This window comes from Danio aesculapii, chromosome 18 (assembly GCF_903798145.1).
Source record: "Danio aesculapii chromosome 18, fDanAes4.1, whole genome shotgun sequence".
NCBI lineage: Eukaryota > Metazoa > Chordata > Actinopteri > Cypriniformes > Danionidae > Danio > Danio aesculapii.
In genome coordinates, this window is record NC_079452.1 from 40,934,704 (window position 1) to 40,952,642 (window position 17,939).

A 17,939-nucleotide genomic window follows, 5' to 3' on the forward strand; every position below is an offset into this window, starting at 1 on the left:
CTTTTTAATTTAGCTTATTTATGGCTGCACAGTGACGCAGTGAGTAGCACATTCACCTCACAGCAAGAAGGTCGCAAGTTTGAACCTCGGCTGCGACAGTTGCCGTTTCTGTGTGGAGTTTGCATGTTCTCCCCGTGTTGGCGTGGGTTTCCTCCGGGTGCTCTGGTTTCCCCTACAAGTCCAAGAACGTGGTATAGGTGATTTAGGTAGGCTAAAATGTCCGTAGTGAATGGGTGTGATTATGTATGCATGTTTCCCAGTGATGGGTTGCAGCTGGAAGAGCATTTGCTGTGTAAATAAACATGTGCTGGATAAGTTGGCGGTTCATATCGCTGTGGCGACCCCTGATTAATAAAGGAACTAAGCCGAAAAGAAAATTAATGAATGAATTCACCTATAGCGCATGTCTTTGGACTGTGGAGGAAACTGGAGCACTCGGAGGAAACCCAGGCCAGCACGGGGAGAACATGCAAACTCCACACAGAAATGCCAACTGACCCAACCGAGGCTCGAACCAGCGATCTTCTTGCTGTGAGGCGACAGTGCTACCTCCTGACCCTACGTGCTTCCCATCAATATACTGAAACTCTGAAAAATTTATATTGATATAATCTGGCCCAATTTTTGATTCAGTAGGGGGTAAAATTGCACAGACAGTGCTGGCAAAAATTTATTTATTTATTTATTTGTATTTTTTTATTATCACAAAGGGTGCTTTCATACCTAGACATTTGTTTCGAAACCTGGCGCATTTCCCCAACACCGCGGTTTGTTTGGCATATGTGAATCCAGCAATCATGCTCCGATCTGCGCCAAAACAATCGGTCTGAGATCGCCTGAATGAGGTGGTCTTGCCTTGCTTCAACCAAACTCTGGAGCAGAACGATTGTAGTGAGAACACAATACAGTCCAATGAATTAACGAACCAGCCATGCCTATTAAATGGGCATATATATACTGCTATATGAAGAGAGAATGATGATTAGGGCGGGATGTCTTCATTCCTAAGGTAAATTTGTGTTTTATGTCGAATACGAAAGTGAAAGCATGCTGAAATATTAACGAGAGCGGTTTATTCGAAATTTGACTGAACTGTAGCCTTAGTTTATCTGTTATTTATATCTACTGTATAATGTAAAGCCTATAATGCATAATTTTAGCCAAGACTATGTATGAGAAAGTTTTACCTCTGATTTATATTTGGTGACGATGTCTGTGCGTGTCACCATTCAAAATTAAACCGCAGCTTTTCACTTATAATGTCTTATTGCTCGTCATAAATTAAAATAAGGACACATGACAGCTGAGCTGGACTCTGAACAATAAACCGTGGAACTTGAATGTGAGTAGAGTTTACTCCTACGTTACTTATTTTAGCTATTTTGGTCCGTTTAGAAACTTTGCAGTGTGAAAGCGAACCACACCAAGAACAAAGTGCAACATTATAACAATTTTAATCCCTGTTTCGGAACAAAACAATCGATCTACAGGTGTGAAAGCACCCTCAATTTCTTGATATCTTAATGTATATATTTTTTAACTCCCAACAGAATCCAATAATTTTTTCAAGAATAAGATGCTACTTTAAGACACATCACTCATGAAATGTCAGGCCATTCTCTCTTTTCTCAGGTCATTTAGTTCCTTGCTTTACTTTGCTGCTGCTTTGTTTTGTTTAGGGTGAGAAGGATTGGGAAAAGTATGAAGTGGCCCGTAAACTGAAGACACGTGTGGATGCCATCCGAACACAGTACCAGGAGGACCTCAAGTCCAAACAGATGGGCGCACGCCAGAGAGCCGTAGCCCTTTACTTCATTGACAAGGTCAGGCCATGAAAGCTTCACAGACATTATTTGTGGTCCTGCAGTACATTAGTCTGCTTTCAGTCAAGACGATTTGATTTCCGCAAAGACCATAGGGTTAGTGTGTACAGTTAATCAGTTCATCTCAGTTAAGCTACTCGTTAAGAATAAATACAGCAGTGTGAGGAAATGTCACAGAACAACATGGTGCGTTTACTCTTGGGCATTTGTGTAAAATGTGACAACCACTTGCGCAGGTGTTCACTTTAAAGAGGTCATATCATTAATTTAGGTTTTTTCCTTCACTGTGGTCAAATTAAGTTATTTGAGGTATTATTTAATTTAGTTTTTTGTAATTTTAACACCTGTTTCACTGTCTGTGTGTGATCCAGATGAGACGACACATTTTCCCATACACGCGTACTGGACACACTCCTGTATTTAAATGAAATGAGCCACATTGAGCACAGAAAACGATATATATTTTAATGGTTGCAGTAGGGCTGGGCAATTAACCGAAAAGTAATTGAAATCAACATTGAGAACATCATCATCATCTTCTTTTCAGCTTAGTCCCTTTATTAATCAGGAGTCGCCACAGCAGAATGAACCGCCAACTTATTCAGCTTATATTATTATGCAGCGGATGCCCTTCGAGCTGCAACCCATCACTGCAACCCATACACACTCCTTCACACATACATTAAGGACAATTGAAGCGTTCAGATGCTAAAGCCGCTAAACGCCAAAAATGAGATAATGACATTGAGTGAATGCTTTAGGCACGTAGTACACCATCAACAAATAGATGTGCTTCTAATAATCCAAATCTCAGCATCAGCGCATATATCCTGAGAACTAGTCAGAAGACACAAATCGAATAAGGTTTTCAATGTTGCAACACGCTGATACGCCGGCTTTTACGAGGAGACGTTTTATTCCACTTTCGATTTCGATTTTAAAAGACGGAGTTTGATGAACTGGATGAGCCTGTCCGTCTGTCAGTGAATGGCAAATGAAAACCTCCCTTACCTCAAAACTGTGCATATAAGAAATAGAAAACACAATGTACAGTCGGAAGTGTAGCATGCATTCATACCTTTTTTTTTGCGTAGCGACGCATCTTTGAATAAGTCCGATTTACTATACTTTAGACGGCAACTGCGTTTCACGAAAGACAAAGTTAAAATGCCGTTATTTAATCCCACGTGGATGCTATGAGGATAAACAAGAGACCAAGACCTTAAGTATAGTGATAATGAATGAATGACAGCTTCTAAAATTGTCTAAGAGGCCCAGATATTGATGTTTCATAATGTTTTACACTATTTGAATCTACCAAGCTCAACTTACAATGTTTGCAATGTTTACATTTGCTCTACTTGCATTCAATTTAAATCCCAAATCTCAGAAATGACAACAGATTGTTAAGATTTAATTAATGTCAGTTTTAATGTTATTGATTAATGTATTTACTTGACAGATTTCATTCATTTTCCTTCTGCTTTTTCCCTGGTTTATCACAGTGGAATGAACCACTTTGAACCACCAATTTGACAGATTTATATATTTTTAATTTTAAGTGGTTTGTGTCATTTATGTTTGGTAAAATAATTTCTAATTGAATCTTTAGTGATTTTCAACTAATTACACTGTCTTGTTCCAATAGGTGGATTTAGAGGTTTTTGCAAAAAAAGCACAAGTGGATTTAGCTGGTTTTGATGCAAAAGAAATTCTGCGTTGTTAAAAACCAAAGAATTGTCTAAAGTGAAATTTTTGAAAAAAGGTATTTTATTTGCCCGCTAATAACCTTAACATTACATATAAAAGGATACTTCTGAACCTAATTATAGGAGCCTGATAGAAAATGCTTATTTAAAAGAAAAGAGGTCTGATGGATTTAGAGGCTTTTGCATCTAAACTCTTCAATTTTAGCTTATTCAGTTCACCTGTAGCACATGTCTTTGGGAAACAGAGTTATTTTATTCAGAATAGATACTGCTTATTTTCTACTTTTAGTATTAAAAATGTAACATTTTGAAAATATAATTTTGTTTTCAAAAGTGCAAGTTATTTATTTTCACTTTTTATAAGACAAGTTACCTAGTGTGAAAACGCTCTATGTACTGTCAAACTCTGAATCGTGACTATCGTTTCTTGCTAATGCAAGTATATCTAAAAGTTTCTTTGTTTTTGTTATTCTCCGAGCTTTTATTTCTCTTATGAACATCTTTTTATCGTTCTGAAAAACATGAGCATACAAAAACAGACCAGTTCTGTGTGGTGATACTGGGTCAAAGGTTACATCTAGTATCAAAGTTAACTGTTATTACATTCAACCCTACCATAATGCAGCTTTCAGTCTAAACATATTCGCAAACAGCCAAGAATTAGCTCTAAGGTGGTCTGGGGATGCAGTGTCATGTCTGTGTGTCTGTGTTAAACTCTTCAGTTGGCTCTGAGAGCAGGTAATGAAAAGGAAGAGGGCGAGACGGCAGACACCGTGGGTTGTTGTTCACTCCGCGTGGAGCACATCACTTTACATGATGCACTGGATGGCCAGAAGTGTGTGGTAGAGTTCGACTTCCTGGGTAAAGATTGTATTCGCTACTACAACAAGGTTCCTGTGACTAAAAGGGTAAGAACCTTTTAAAATATTAACTTCATGATTGATGCCTGATGTTTTTTATGCAATATTGGTGAAATATTAAGATTAGTCTAGGATATTTTATGCTACAAAAATTTCGTTTTTAGACCACATTAATGTGTTAGGTATAGGGCCTCATTTTGCAGCAAATACAGCACCAATTTATCTTTGGAATGGCACATACAAGTCCTGCATAGTAGCCAGAGGGATTTTAAACCATTCCACTTGGAAAATAGTGGCCAAGTCAGTATGGGATGCTGGTAGAGGGAAATGTTTCCTGACTTTCTCCTCCAAAACACTCTAAAGTGGCTCAATAATATTAATATCTGGTGACTCTGCAGGCCATGGGAGATGTTCAATGTCACTTTCATGATCATCAAACCACTCTGTCACCAGTCTTGCTGTGTATATTAGTGCATTAACATCCTGATCAAAATCGCCACATTCAGGATACAATCTTTGAATCATTGGGTGTACATGGTCCTCCAAAATGGTTTGGTAGTCCTGGGTAGTGACACTCTATGTAGCGCAAGTATTGGGTCTAGGGAATGCAATGATATTGCAGCCCAATGAAACATCACTGATTCATCACTGGATTCTCCACACCTTAACTCTCCAGGATGTGGGGAAGACGGTGAAGAGGGACTCATCTGAGATCAAAACATGTTTCACATTGTTCACAGCCCAAGATTTTGACCAGTTGTAATCACATAGCCAGATGGGATTTAAACCCAGCCATCTGAAGCCATAAGTTTGAAGGAAACAAAGAATAAATACAAAACGTCCTGATAATAGCACAAACCCACAGTGTTTGTCATAGTTTTGCAGCTGTCAAAGCAGAAACAATTGCTGAAGCTCTTTGCATTATTCTTTTGTTTACTTTCACATTTATATGTAAATTCTAAGAGTTTCACAATGTTAGATTGAAAGATCAGGAAAAAGGCAATATATAGAGCAGCCCATAGACCGTTCCTCAAATAAATCAGGAAAGTGGGCAAAGGCAGACAAAGAAGACTGATTAAAACACCAGGTCTAATTGGGAATGTGTCTCCATAGTCTACTTGTGATCCCATTGACCAAAACAATTGGGTAAACAAGCTTTAATTAACATGGTCATAACAGGTGGGTGATTATTATTGTAGCACAGCTATAGAAAGTTTTGTCTGTTGTTTACTAGCATTCAGATCATGCAATAGCAGGAGTGTGTAATTTCTGTGCTCAGACACTCGGCGACGTTGTTTACTTGAATAGGTTTCATAATGTAAATGAGAACATTTAAATGGAGCTAATCAAGTCAAAATTAATTAGTTACTGAATATCTTGAGAGTTTTATATTGGGCGACAGGCAGACTTTGCAGAAATGTCAGATATAATTGCAGGTATCGGAAAAACCAACCCCCACCTTCTCATCACCCTGTTTACAGGAATAATGAATAACAATTAAAGCCTTTGGAAGTTTGTGACATGACCTGGAACTGGTCTGTGATTTTTCAGTTTCATTACTGTCAATAAGCAGTTATTATTTTTAGTTTTTTGAAGAATAACATATGACACTTCTTGAATGTATATCTTCTTGAATAATACAACTTTAAAAAGGCACATACTAAAGTACAAATATGTAAGTATATATGCAATTCTTTTTATAAATATGAAAATATATGATTTGCACATTTAGGGGTATCTTTAGATGCTTTAGAATTTGTTGCTGCTCCCCAAAGTACCGTTTAATGGTATGCCAATAGTCATTTATGGTGAAAAATCTACTTTTTCAAGCTGTTTGGACAGACATATATGTGTAGGTATAATGTATAGACTGTCATATTGGGGTGATATAAACACACCCAGTGCTTTTTTTCAATTTAACAACATAAAAACGGTGGACCAATTGGAGCGGTTTTCAGACCGACCGCAACTTGACGTAGGAGTGTGGTCCCCCCACCCATCAAATTGATTGACAGGTGCGTATTAACATGTCCCGGTAGTCACGTGTATAATCATATCAACAAGACAGGACGTGGTCAACACAACCGGGAATAAAAGATCTGTTCAGTTTGCTAGAATCATAATCACCAAACGTGATTAAGAGTGAGTTTTACCAATTTAAAATGTTTTAAAACAGTGCATGTGTGTAATGAATTACAGCGATTCACTTCAGCTTGACTTCATCAGCACAGCCGCGTGTCAGAACAATTATAAAAGAAGATGCTTTAATCCCGATTTGAGGACTTTAAATCAGGTTTATTTTGTACATTAACACAACAGATATTCATACAGCAGTGGATATTAACCTGTATCCCATCACATTTGCGTGCAAAAAGAGTGCAAAGCTAAATGCGCACGCTGTCTGTGTGTGCGTGAGTGTCCGCACTGTCTGTGTGTGTGTGTGTGTGTGTGTATCTGTGTGTGTGCGTGAACTTTATAACGACATTTTGTGTGACTCATCGTTGCAATTCCACAACAAATGCATCAAATACTTATTGGTAAAGTTCTTACTGTAGTATTTCTCACAAACGCTATGCGAGATATTCTTCTTTTATGTCTGTCTGTTGTCTGAGGGAGGAGATTGAGGCATGCTGAAAGGCATCCTCTTTTACCTATACACTCACCGGCTACTTTATTAGGTACACCTGTCCAACTGCTTGCAACTCAATGCGTTTAGGCATCAGGGCTTGACGCTTATTTCAGGAGTAGCACATGCGCTCCCCTACTAATAATAAGTGTAAATAATTAAGCACTATTGTGTCAACTGGAGACCAGTTAGAAAATTTGTGACTACATTGTGTGTAGATGGTCTGATTCGTCTCATTGTATCATCTCAAATCTTGCTGGAGAAATTGATTATACAGTCTTACACAAACTTGTGTATTGCATGCAGCTCAGGTGCAAATTATGGAATGATTTAGTAGTATAAAGGATTTAACAAATACTGAGGCAATGTGAAATTTGCATTCATTAAACTTTTCACTCAAACTATTATTATGCTGGTAATATTTGTAATGAGAAATGTTGTGCTACATTAGAAAAATGCAAAAAGAAACTCTCTCACTAGCACGCTGACAGTTTTGGGCCCACATTATCCGCTGTTGAATATGTGATCCTGTTAAATGTTGATTTCCCTCTATGTGCTTATTAGACAGGAAGGTCAGCATATGAATCAATCATTACCAACATACGACCATGTCAAATTGGGGGGAAAATTGTTCCAGAAATATAAATTCTGTCATTGCTTGGCGAGCGGTCTGTTTACTTTCTTCTTCATGCATTTGGCTCAAGGATAAATTGTTATTCAAATGAGACTGATTTAAAAGCACCACATCTGCTACCATTAATTAGTTCCATGCATATTTTAGCTGGTTTATTTAGTAGGAGTAGAGGAAAACAGGACTTCTGCAAAATGTCAAATATAATTGAGAGTGTGTCTCTCTCTCTCTACAACCTCAGTTCTGTGCATATGATAAACAAGCTAACATGTGTTTTCTGTTTCAGGTTTTCAAAAACCTCAAGCTTTTCATGGAAAACAAGCAAGGAGGAGACGACCTCTTTGATCGACTCAATGTGAGTGTAATGTTCTGAAACGGCGGCAGACAGTCATAGATTTTTCATTCTGAGGGATACGATTCTCAAGAGGCTTGCATCATAAGTGTTTTTTTTTTAATTTCTGCTTTATTTTAAATGTATTTCAGTCTTAATTATTGCAACCTAAAGATTTTGCCCTCAATGAAGGACAGAGAGACAGAATGTGAGGGGAAATTGGAAAACTGTGTGTGAGAGAAAGACAGTGACAGAGAGAGAAAAATGTGCCCTCTCAATGAGGTCAGGTTAGTAATGGTGGGCCATCGTGGAGGGGGAACGTTAATCTGTACTTTGGGCTCTTCCGATTGACATGGCAAAAGGCAGAGCGAAGGGTTGAACGAGGAAGGATGCAGCATAGACTAATACTGACCCTATTCTACAAAGAGCTGCAAATCTTATTACATGCCGCTGTGCTTTTAAGCTTGTGTGTGCGTGTGTGTGCTGCTTGGAGAAAATAAATGCCTTGCACTTGGCTGAACTCTCAACCGAACAGATGCTGATTTATATATTACATATAATCAATATCAAGGAGGATACTTGCAGTATAGGGGGTTTAAACTCGTACTGCTGCATTTATGCTATTTCTTTGCAAAGGGTTTTGTGGCGTTCCAGCACACCATAAAACAGGAGAAAAATAACAAACTCTAACTGAAAGATGAATGTGCCCTATAGGTTTGTGTTCTCTCTTTTGCTATTGAATGACCTTTTTGTGTTTGTGTTGGATCAGTATACAATAAAACAGGAGAAAATCAACTTTAAACTTCAGCTGAAAGAAGAACATGAGCTACATGCTTATGTTCTATCTTTAGCTATTGAATGCTATGTTTGGTTTGGTTTTATTTTGCTAGCTAGTTATGTTGGAGATATTGCCTGGCTGCTGGTTTTTGCTTGTTAGCTAGTGCATGACTGCTTTTTTTTTTTTCGGTTTTGTTTTATTAGCTAGTTGGAGATTTTTCCTAGTTGGAGTTTTGTTTAGTTGGTTTTGTTCTGTTTGGCTTTAAGGACGGAGCCTGATTGCTGTTTTTTTTTTGTTTTTTTTTTTTGCTTTCTCGAAACATTTGTTTTCTGTTGTTGTCAATGGAAATGCTGCATGTTTAAAAAAGAGTGACTCCTTTTTTGAATGGTTTACTAATGGCTGTAAGCCATGTATTTTACCGACTGCCACACCTTGAGTTTTCGTTGTTTCGCGCTGTGCACCCGCATTAGAAAAAGTGTCAACTCTGAACAAAAGACGCGTTACATTAGTCAGGTTTTTTTTTATTTTTTATTTTTTTTATTTTTTATTCTGCAAACAAATAAAAGCAGAGGCAGGGTTTTCCTTGAGGTGATAGCTGTATTTGTGTTTTCAGGATGTCTACAGCGACTTTAAAATCTCTAAAACATCAAAACTAATCATATGATTTTGTTAGTTCACATTGCTGGTAAACAATTCATCTCTGCATGTCGTTTAAGAATTAATTTTTTTTTTTTTTTACGTATATCTAAGGTATTGGGCTTAGTTACCGCATTCAACCATGCTGCTCCAACTGTTTGACAACAAACAGAAATGGTGAAAAGGTGTCCATTAGGTTGTAATATCTCTCCCCAAACCCTTTTTCCCATCTTTCTAAATACTACAGACAGATGCCTACTTTACTACATGCATTAGTATAGAAAACAGTAGAAACTGTAGAAAACAAGCCACACCCACGGTTTTGTCATTTAATATTCCGTTTCTCTAGGAACTGTGTCACAATACAAAACAAATAATAGTCGCAGCTTTCGGTTCATGCAGACTTTAAAAGAACACGAAAACGGGACCACAAGTTTCAATTCAATTCACCTTTATTTGTATAGCGCGTTAAGTCTCCCCTCATTATCTAGAACTGTATGACTTCCCAATTCTTGAACATCACAATATTATTAAATATTAGGGATGCTCTGATCAAGATTTTTGCAGCCAATACAGAGTACCGGTTCCTTGTCATAGTGATCGGCAGATTCAGTGTACTGATTCTGATGCTTCAAGCTTTATAATGCATAAAGCACATTTCCCTTCCTTGGAATGAGACTTAAGTGGCATTTTCTCCTTACCTAAGAGAATAAATAAAGGATGCTGCCTATAATCCCTTAAACACATCTCTTATAATAATTTGGTGTGGACAAAACACTTGACATACAATGGCTGCAACAAAGAGAGAATCACTCATGCAAGTTTCGCCAATAAACTATAAACAGAGGTCGCACCACATCTGTATATATCTGTATATATTTTATTTAGCTGTTGTGACACGAGCACAGTGATCGTTCATGCCCCCACGAATAATTTAGCTCCTCGTGTGTTTTAGCGCTGCTGGTGTATAATATGGTTGTGCAAGTGCCCATTCCTCTGCTTTTTAACTCTTAAACAAACACTTGCAATTGCTTGGTGAGAGAACCCATTTAGTCTGAAAATGTAATTGTCAGCCGATCGATCGGAGCATTAAATATAACAATTTTAACAATATCAACCGCAACACTTGTTTACAATGCGCAGTTGATTTTGTCATTATCTAGCAACATAAAAAGCCAACCATACTCCTGTCCAAAAAGGCAATGTGTTTAGCCATTCTTTATGAAGTGTATAAGCTGAAGATGTGAACTGACTGTGGTGTGAGTGCATATTTCAATATTTTGCATGCCAATGTTGTCCTCAAATCTATTGTTTTGCCTCTTTGTCTATTAGTATCAATACAATAGCAAAATCAAGATTTATCCTACCAATACAACCATTAGCAAAGAACATTGAGCTTTTTTTTTTTCCCGCCTCGCAAGGGACATTGTGCTGCAGTTGTGTTCTCAGAAGTATCACTTCACTAAACACACATACACATAGCTGAGTTCCTTTGAGTCACTTGGTGTCCTAACCAAAATGTCACAGTGTTCCCTGATGAACAGTGGCAAACAGAGCTAGATGTTCAACATGCGTCAAGTGTCTTTCCATGTGCGTGTCATTAGACAGCGGCTCATGTGCCACACTAACAGTGATTGACATGCTAAAACACGGGCGGCGTCATTAGCATTCAGTGTCTTTAAACACATCACATCTAGCTTCATTTAGATTCAGGTGACCGTTGTCTGCTGCCTTTTTTGATACCACACTTTTTGAATTTATCCTGAGTGTTTGCATTTTACTCAGAGTTCTCGAACACAGAATTCATGCATGTGGTACTGATAATATATTGGTCAAATTAAGATTTATACTTGGCCAATGAGAAACGGAATGGCCAGACCTGCATTGTAATTCAGTTGTTTCAGCTTAGACGATGGCTACGTTCACACTATGAGGCTTAATGAACAGCCGCTTACGAGGACGAGGATGTTTGTATTACTGTACATGTCAGTGCAGAATGATGATGCATATCAACCAATAAAGTGTATGAATTCCGACACTCACAGTGAGAGGTCACATTGCAATATCGGATTTAATCACTCAACACTTAGTTTAGGTTTCAGACACTTGAAATAATCAATAATAGCAAAACAACCATTCATAGGTCATAAAATACACAGCTGTTGTCTGCGAAAATGGCAGTAATTATTATATTAAACAATCTGCTAACATGCTTTATTTACGTCATACAGTATACAGATTCTGTACATAATTAGAAAGTTAACGCTGTGTGGAGTAGTTATTTTGCACATGTGGGTCACTTTAGGACACTGCAGGTTAATATGGCTCATATCTGAACAGTATCAGATTTGGGCCATGTTTACCTGCAGTGTGAACTTAGCCAATGTTATACTAGCAGCAGGCCTGGTTTAAGAATTCAGAGGGCCCTGGGCATAATGTCTTGTAGGCCCCCTACCTGACCGCATCCCTGTAGTTGAATTAAAAAATAAGATTAATATAATATTTTTTAAATAAAATTAATCTATAATGTATTGCCCTCATTTTTTAAATAAATGATATACAGAACATGTATGTGTAGTCTACATAGATTTAACTTATTTTTAAAGCATTTAAAGCACACTTTGAAAAAAAAAATACAAATACAACTTGTGAAAATTAATGGATTTTAATATACAGTACTTCAAGTTCACAGAAGCAGTACCACAAATGTATATTTAAGGGTATTTTTAATGTAAAACGTCTACAAACTTATGCATGTGATTTGGATTTAACACCTCTACAATCCAATTCTACTGTATGAATCTGTCTTCTACAATACACACATTTATTAATGATTCCTACTTGTCTTCCTTGTGATGAAGAGTAAGCAAAATCTGATAATGTATGTAGTGGGGGAAAAAAGAAGAACGTGTTCATCAGACCCTGGATTCGAACCGGGTTCAAGATCGATTGCGCCAAAACGTATTGCTATGCGCTTTATGAGCTACGCCACTCACGCTGCTGTTGGTTGCGCTCTTTAGTTATGTTGTCGATCTGTCGATCAAACAATGATGGGCGAGGATCACTCAATTAGCACAACAAGGTGCGCTATTTGAACTTAGCCTAAATAGACACTCCAAAATCGGCATTTCCTCCTCCCCTCGCAGCGGCCCCAAGTTCTCACGGGCATCTGGGCCTGTGCCCATAATACCCATTGGTTAATGACTAGCAGTTACATTGAGTGTGTACTTCTGCTGTATATGTGCAAGCAGGAAGTACACAGTCTGATCTGGTCATGTGACATTGATGCATTTTAATTACATTTAATCTATTTTTAAATTTTAAAGCTGAATTTCTTATTTCTTGCCCAAGGCCAACAAAAAATAAAGGAAACGCATTGTCGCCTGTGACCTGTGAGATTAAATGGGTTATTAATGTTTGAATTTTTAGTACTGTGGTCTTAAAGGAAAGTTGAGAAATAACTTTACCATTTATTTGAGTCTGATGTAAGATCGCACATGCTTATTGTTCGCCTAGCTTGTTTCAAAGTTCTTTTCAAAACACTCATCTTGTGTACATAGCAGCAGATTTAATGGGTATGTTTTCTCTATGTCTGGCACATACAAGCCATATTCCTCCACTCACTACTCCATTAAAGTTGGAGCAAATGTCTGATGTCTTGGGGAGAAGAAAAAGAAACTTTCCTTATAGAGGTCTGCACTTTTAGACATCTTTTTTAGATGTCTAGACAATCAAGGCAACAGTGCCATCTAGGGGGGTGCAGTGATGTTGCATATTAATAGATGATGATTTTTGTGCATGTGTGTGTGATTAGCACATTTATGTGTTGTTTTTGTCTTCGCAGACTGCTACGCTAAATAAACACCTGAGTTCCCTCATGCCAGGATTGACTGCAAAAGTTTTTAGGACATACAATGCTTCTATAACCCTGCAGCAACAGCTGAAAGAGCTCAGCAACAGTGAGTTAGTCTGTTTTTCTTTCTCCTTTTTCTTTCTAGCGTTCTATCAATCTAATTCAAAGAACGTTCAACATCAAGACAACTTGTACAACTTCCAGATGTTCATTCATGCCGTCAATATGGATATGCGCTTGAACATTTGCTAAACTGCTCAAATATGATTTCAATATGGATTTGCTGTCAGAGTGTTCAAAACCACGTTTGCATTTTGACAACTGTGCGTCCACCAAACATATGGATATTGTTAGTATGACAGTGTGTCTAAACTCCATGCAAGCGATTATAATCAACAAACTTTATACTACACGGTGGCCATGTAATGTGACTGACCGTAGATTCACATCAGTGTTTGAGTCCGCAGTTCATTGGAGGTTCGTTTATTTTTGCTTGATGGTTATATAGTTATCATTAGCGGTTTTCAATTTCAATTATACAGGGTTTTTTTCACTTTAACTTTGTTCGTTTTGTTTTATCTGTTTTATTTTCAAATTAGTCAATTGTTAATCAACGAATAGCTTAGTTTCAGTTAAATTACATTGTTTTCTTTAGGAAATATCAACCTTATTTCTATACAAAATGATGCTTTGCTCAAATTATGGGAATACTTTTCATTAAACTGCTAACAATTTGTGAAAGATTTGCTCTTTGAAAACAAAAATATGCATTTTCATAATCTCAGCATGGTAAAGGGGTAAAATGAGATTACGTTTATTCTTTTATCTCATCAACAGTCGTTAAAAGGAAATCAAAAAGTGTAAAGCATTAACAAATTACTTTCAACAAATCATGGATAACCCCAAAAACTCTTATTTATGCAGCAATCGTAAAGATGTTTTAAATGTCACTGTAGTAGTACAGTGTTTGTCTGTAATAACATGCGCTGTCTTCATTAAAAATGTTCATTAACTGAAACACAGTGCTAGAATTTCAAAGTAATTTCTGTCATTTTGACAGATAACAAATATTGTATTTGCATGCTTTAGAAGCATAACACTGCTAATAGACATTAGAATTAGATGTGAGAACTGCATTTTAAAGCATTTGTGTGAAAACAAACCTACAAAGCGGCACAAGGATTTGGGCAGAAAAATTTAAGATTTGTAGTGCATTGCAGTAAACCATTCATTGGATATATATATATATATGATAGATTATATTTGGAGAGCAGACCACTAAGAAATAGTATACAGTATTTATTTATATATATATATATATATATATATATATATATATATATATATATATATATATATATATATATATATATATATATATATATTTATATATATCTATATATATATATATATATATCTATATATATATATATATATATATATATATATATATATCTATATATATATAGATATATATATAGATATATAGATAGATAGATAGATAGATAGATATATATATATATATATATATAGATAGATAGATAGATAGATAGATAGATAGATAGATAGATAGATATATATATATATATCTCATACTGTAGAATTACAAAAAAAAATATATATAAAAGAATCAGTAGAAAATGAAAGCAGGTGTAAATTGAAACTCCAGTTTGGCTGAATGAACTTTCAATTTGAATTGAAGTAAAATTAGTATTATTAGGATGACCTTATCATAAAAGTCAATTATTGATTTAAGTCGTAGTGAGTTGAACTTCCCCAAGATGGAAGTGCCATAAACTCAAATGTTGTCGACTGATGGGGAATTTGTATTTAGTTTTTTTCTATGGCTTCAGTGATATTACACTGCAAGCTTGAAAAAAGCTAAATAGAACATTACATGGTTTCTGGTTTGTAAAGCTTCTGGCCATACCTCAAACAAATTGCAAAATATTGCATATATTATTTGGCTGAATGGTTCCTTTAAAGTAGGGGTCTCCAACTCCCGGCCTGCAGGCTCCTCCTTCTCCTCCCTCCGGTCCACAACTGAAGTAAAAAATATAACAAGATTCGGCCCCCCAAAACATGTTTTTGAATCGCTATCATTGTTGTGCATATAGCCGCTTGTGGTTTTTGACCCCCCCCACCTATTAGACGTTTAAAGTATTGCAGTTTATTATACTGTATTTCAGTTTTACTTTAGTTTTTTTCTCAGCGTGCGGTCGAGAGTAACGCAGATGCAGATTAGATCTAGGACTGATTTAAACGCTGAAAAAATGTGCTTAAGTGCTGTATTTTTACTAAAGCTCTATTTTTGTAAATATTCAAGGGTCAATTGATTATTATTAGTTTTATACCACCTCTATTTTGTTGAACAAACACTTTTTCATGGCTTATATGCTACGCTAGTGGTGTAACAAATCATAATTTTGCTAATATTAGATTCAAATGCTGTCATTTGTGATTTTCCTCATATGCGTATTGAGATTTCTGTGAAAACTATGTACATTTTACTGCTGGCTGAATTAAACATGTTGAAGTAAATGTGAATATATACTTACTTTTGCCCCTTTGTTGTAGAAAAAGAAAGATACTATGAAGAACAATTGCCAGTAAAGTTACCCAAACTGTTTCTGCTGTTCTTAAGCTATCTGTTAAACTTTTAGTAAAGCAACAATTGGTTGGGACAAAATTAAATAATTATTATCATTTCTTTAATTTAAATGTTAAAATGCTAATTTAAACAGACACAGATATATTTTAGCAGTTGTGTGAAGCAAAAAAACGTGCTGATTTGTGACCGGTAATGCTTGAATTTAAACCTCATGTCTGTTGTCCTAAGATGCACCAATCACGTCACTTTTTCTTGTGCTTAAATGTTAAAATGGCCTTCCTATTAATTGTCAGTCACTGAAATGGCCCCCTGCCAATTTGAGTTTGAGACCCCTGCTTTAAAGGCAAAGTAATTTTTGCCACTAAAGGGCACATATTCACAACGAAGGCATAGTTTGTTGATCCAGTGACTGTGGAATCATGGGAGTTGTAGTCTTTATTACATGCTACAGGACTCCTGCAGAAATCATGTTCATGGATGAGCCAAAGTATTCAAAACATATTATCATGGTAGTATGAAGCAGAGTAACGGTGCGTTTCCACTACGGTGTAAAATTCACGCTTATTGCTGCTGGAAACGCTATTGCTCTGGGCTGTGTCAAATTTACGGCTGAGCATGCATGTTTTAATCAGGTGGTAGACTTTGGGTTTATCACTTGTGCATTAATTATTTTTTGCATGTGACGATGCATGAACACACAGGCATACATGTTAAAGATGTGTGTATACTGGAAATATGAAGGAATGCATTCTCATACACGTCTATTGGATTGAGTCAGGTGATTATGTAGGCCATTTGAGTAAAGTGAACATTGTCATGTTCAAGAAACCAGTCTGAGATGATTCGCTCTTAATGACATGGCGTGTTGTTCTGTTTAAAGTAGCCATCAGAAGATGGGTACACTGTGATCATAAAGGGATGGACATGGTCAGCAACAATACTAAGATAGGCTGTGGTGTTGAGACAATGCTCAATTGGTACTAATGGACCCAAATTGTGCCAAGAAAATATCCCCCACACCATTACAACACCACAACCAGCTTGAACCGTTGATGCAAGACAGGATGGATCCATGCTTTCATGGTGTTGATGCCAATTTCTGACCCTACCATCCGAATGTTGCAGCAGAAATTGAGACTCATCAGACCAGACAACCTTTTTTTTCCCCCAATCTTTTATTGTCCAATTTTGGTGAGCCTGTGCGAGTTGTAGCCTCAGTTTCCTTTTTCTCTTCTGCTGCTGTAGCACATCCTCCTCACGGTTGGACATGTTGTGCGTTCAGAGATGCTCATCTGCATACCTCGTTGTAACGAGTGGTTATTTGAGTTACTGTTGCCTTTCTATCAGCTCAAGCCAGTCTGACATCAAGGCATTTGCGCCCACAGAACTGCCACTCACTGGACATTTTCTCACCTACTCTCTGTAAATGCTTTTGCGTGAAAATCCCAGTTGACCAGCAGTTTCTAAAATACTCAGACCAGCCCGTCTGTCACCAACAACCATGCCACTTTCAAAGTCACTTAAATTACATTTCTTCCCCATTCTGATGCTCTGTTTGACCTGCAGCAGATCGTCTTGGCCATGTCTACATGCCTAAATGCATTGAGTTGCAACCATGTGATAGGCGGATTAGACATTTGCGCTAACGAGCAGTTGGTACCTAATAAAGTGGCCGGTGAGTGTATATAACTCTGTTCTAGTGGTTTTTGGATTTATTTTTAGAGTGTTCTACCTTTTAATTTGACAGGACAGTAGAAAGTGTAGACAGGAAAATATGTGGCAGAGAAGGGAACAGCATTGGGAATCAAACTTGGGTCGCTCCAAGCATCTTAGTCTGCATACTAACTGCAAGGGTACATAGGCTTTTGAAGGTAAAAACATACATACTAAGACGTTAAATGATCATAACTACTTCAAACTTGAAAAATAGATTAAACTCCAGTAATCATACAACAAAATCTCCTTATTAACATGAAAGAGATCACTTTTCTTAAGTCATGCCTGCTTGAGCACATTCTAGCTTGCGGCGCTAACATTGTAAATGGTATTCTTGTCATTAGTCAGTGTGTTGTGCTAAAGAG

At 36.9% G+C, this 17,939-nt stretch overlaps 1 protein-coding gene across 1 annotated transcript in view; it reads left to right on the top strand.

Annotated features, from left to right (window-relative positions):
- The window catches only part of zgc:173742 (DNA topoisomerase I, mitochondrial), a 58,580-nt gene that overhangs the window by 34,224 nt on the left and 6,417 nt on the right, over window positions 1–17,939 (top strand). The window contains 4 exon segments of the mRNA XM_056478031.1: window positions 1,680–1,823; window positions 4,255–4,440; window positions 7,936–8,004; window positions 13,239–13,353. Of these exon segments, the coding sequence (XP_056334006.1) occupies window positions 1,680–1,823; window positions 4,255–4,440; window positions 7,936–8,004; window positions 13,239–13,353 (514 nt within the window).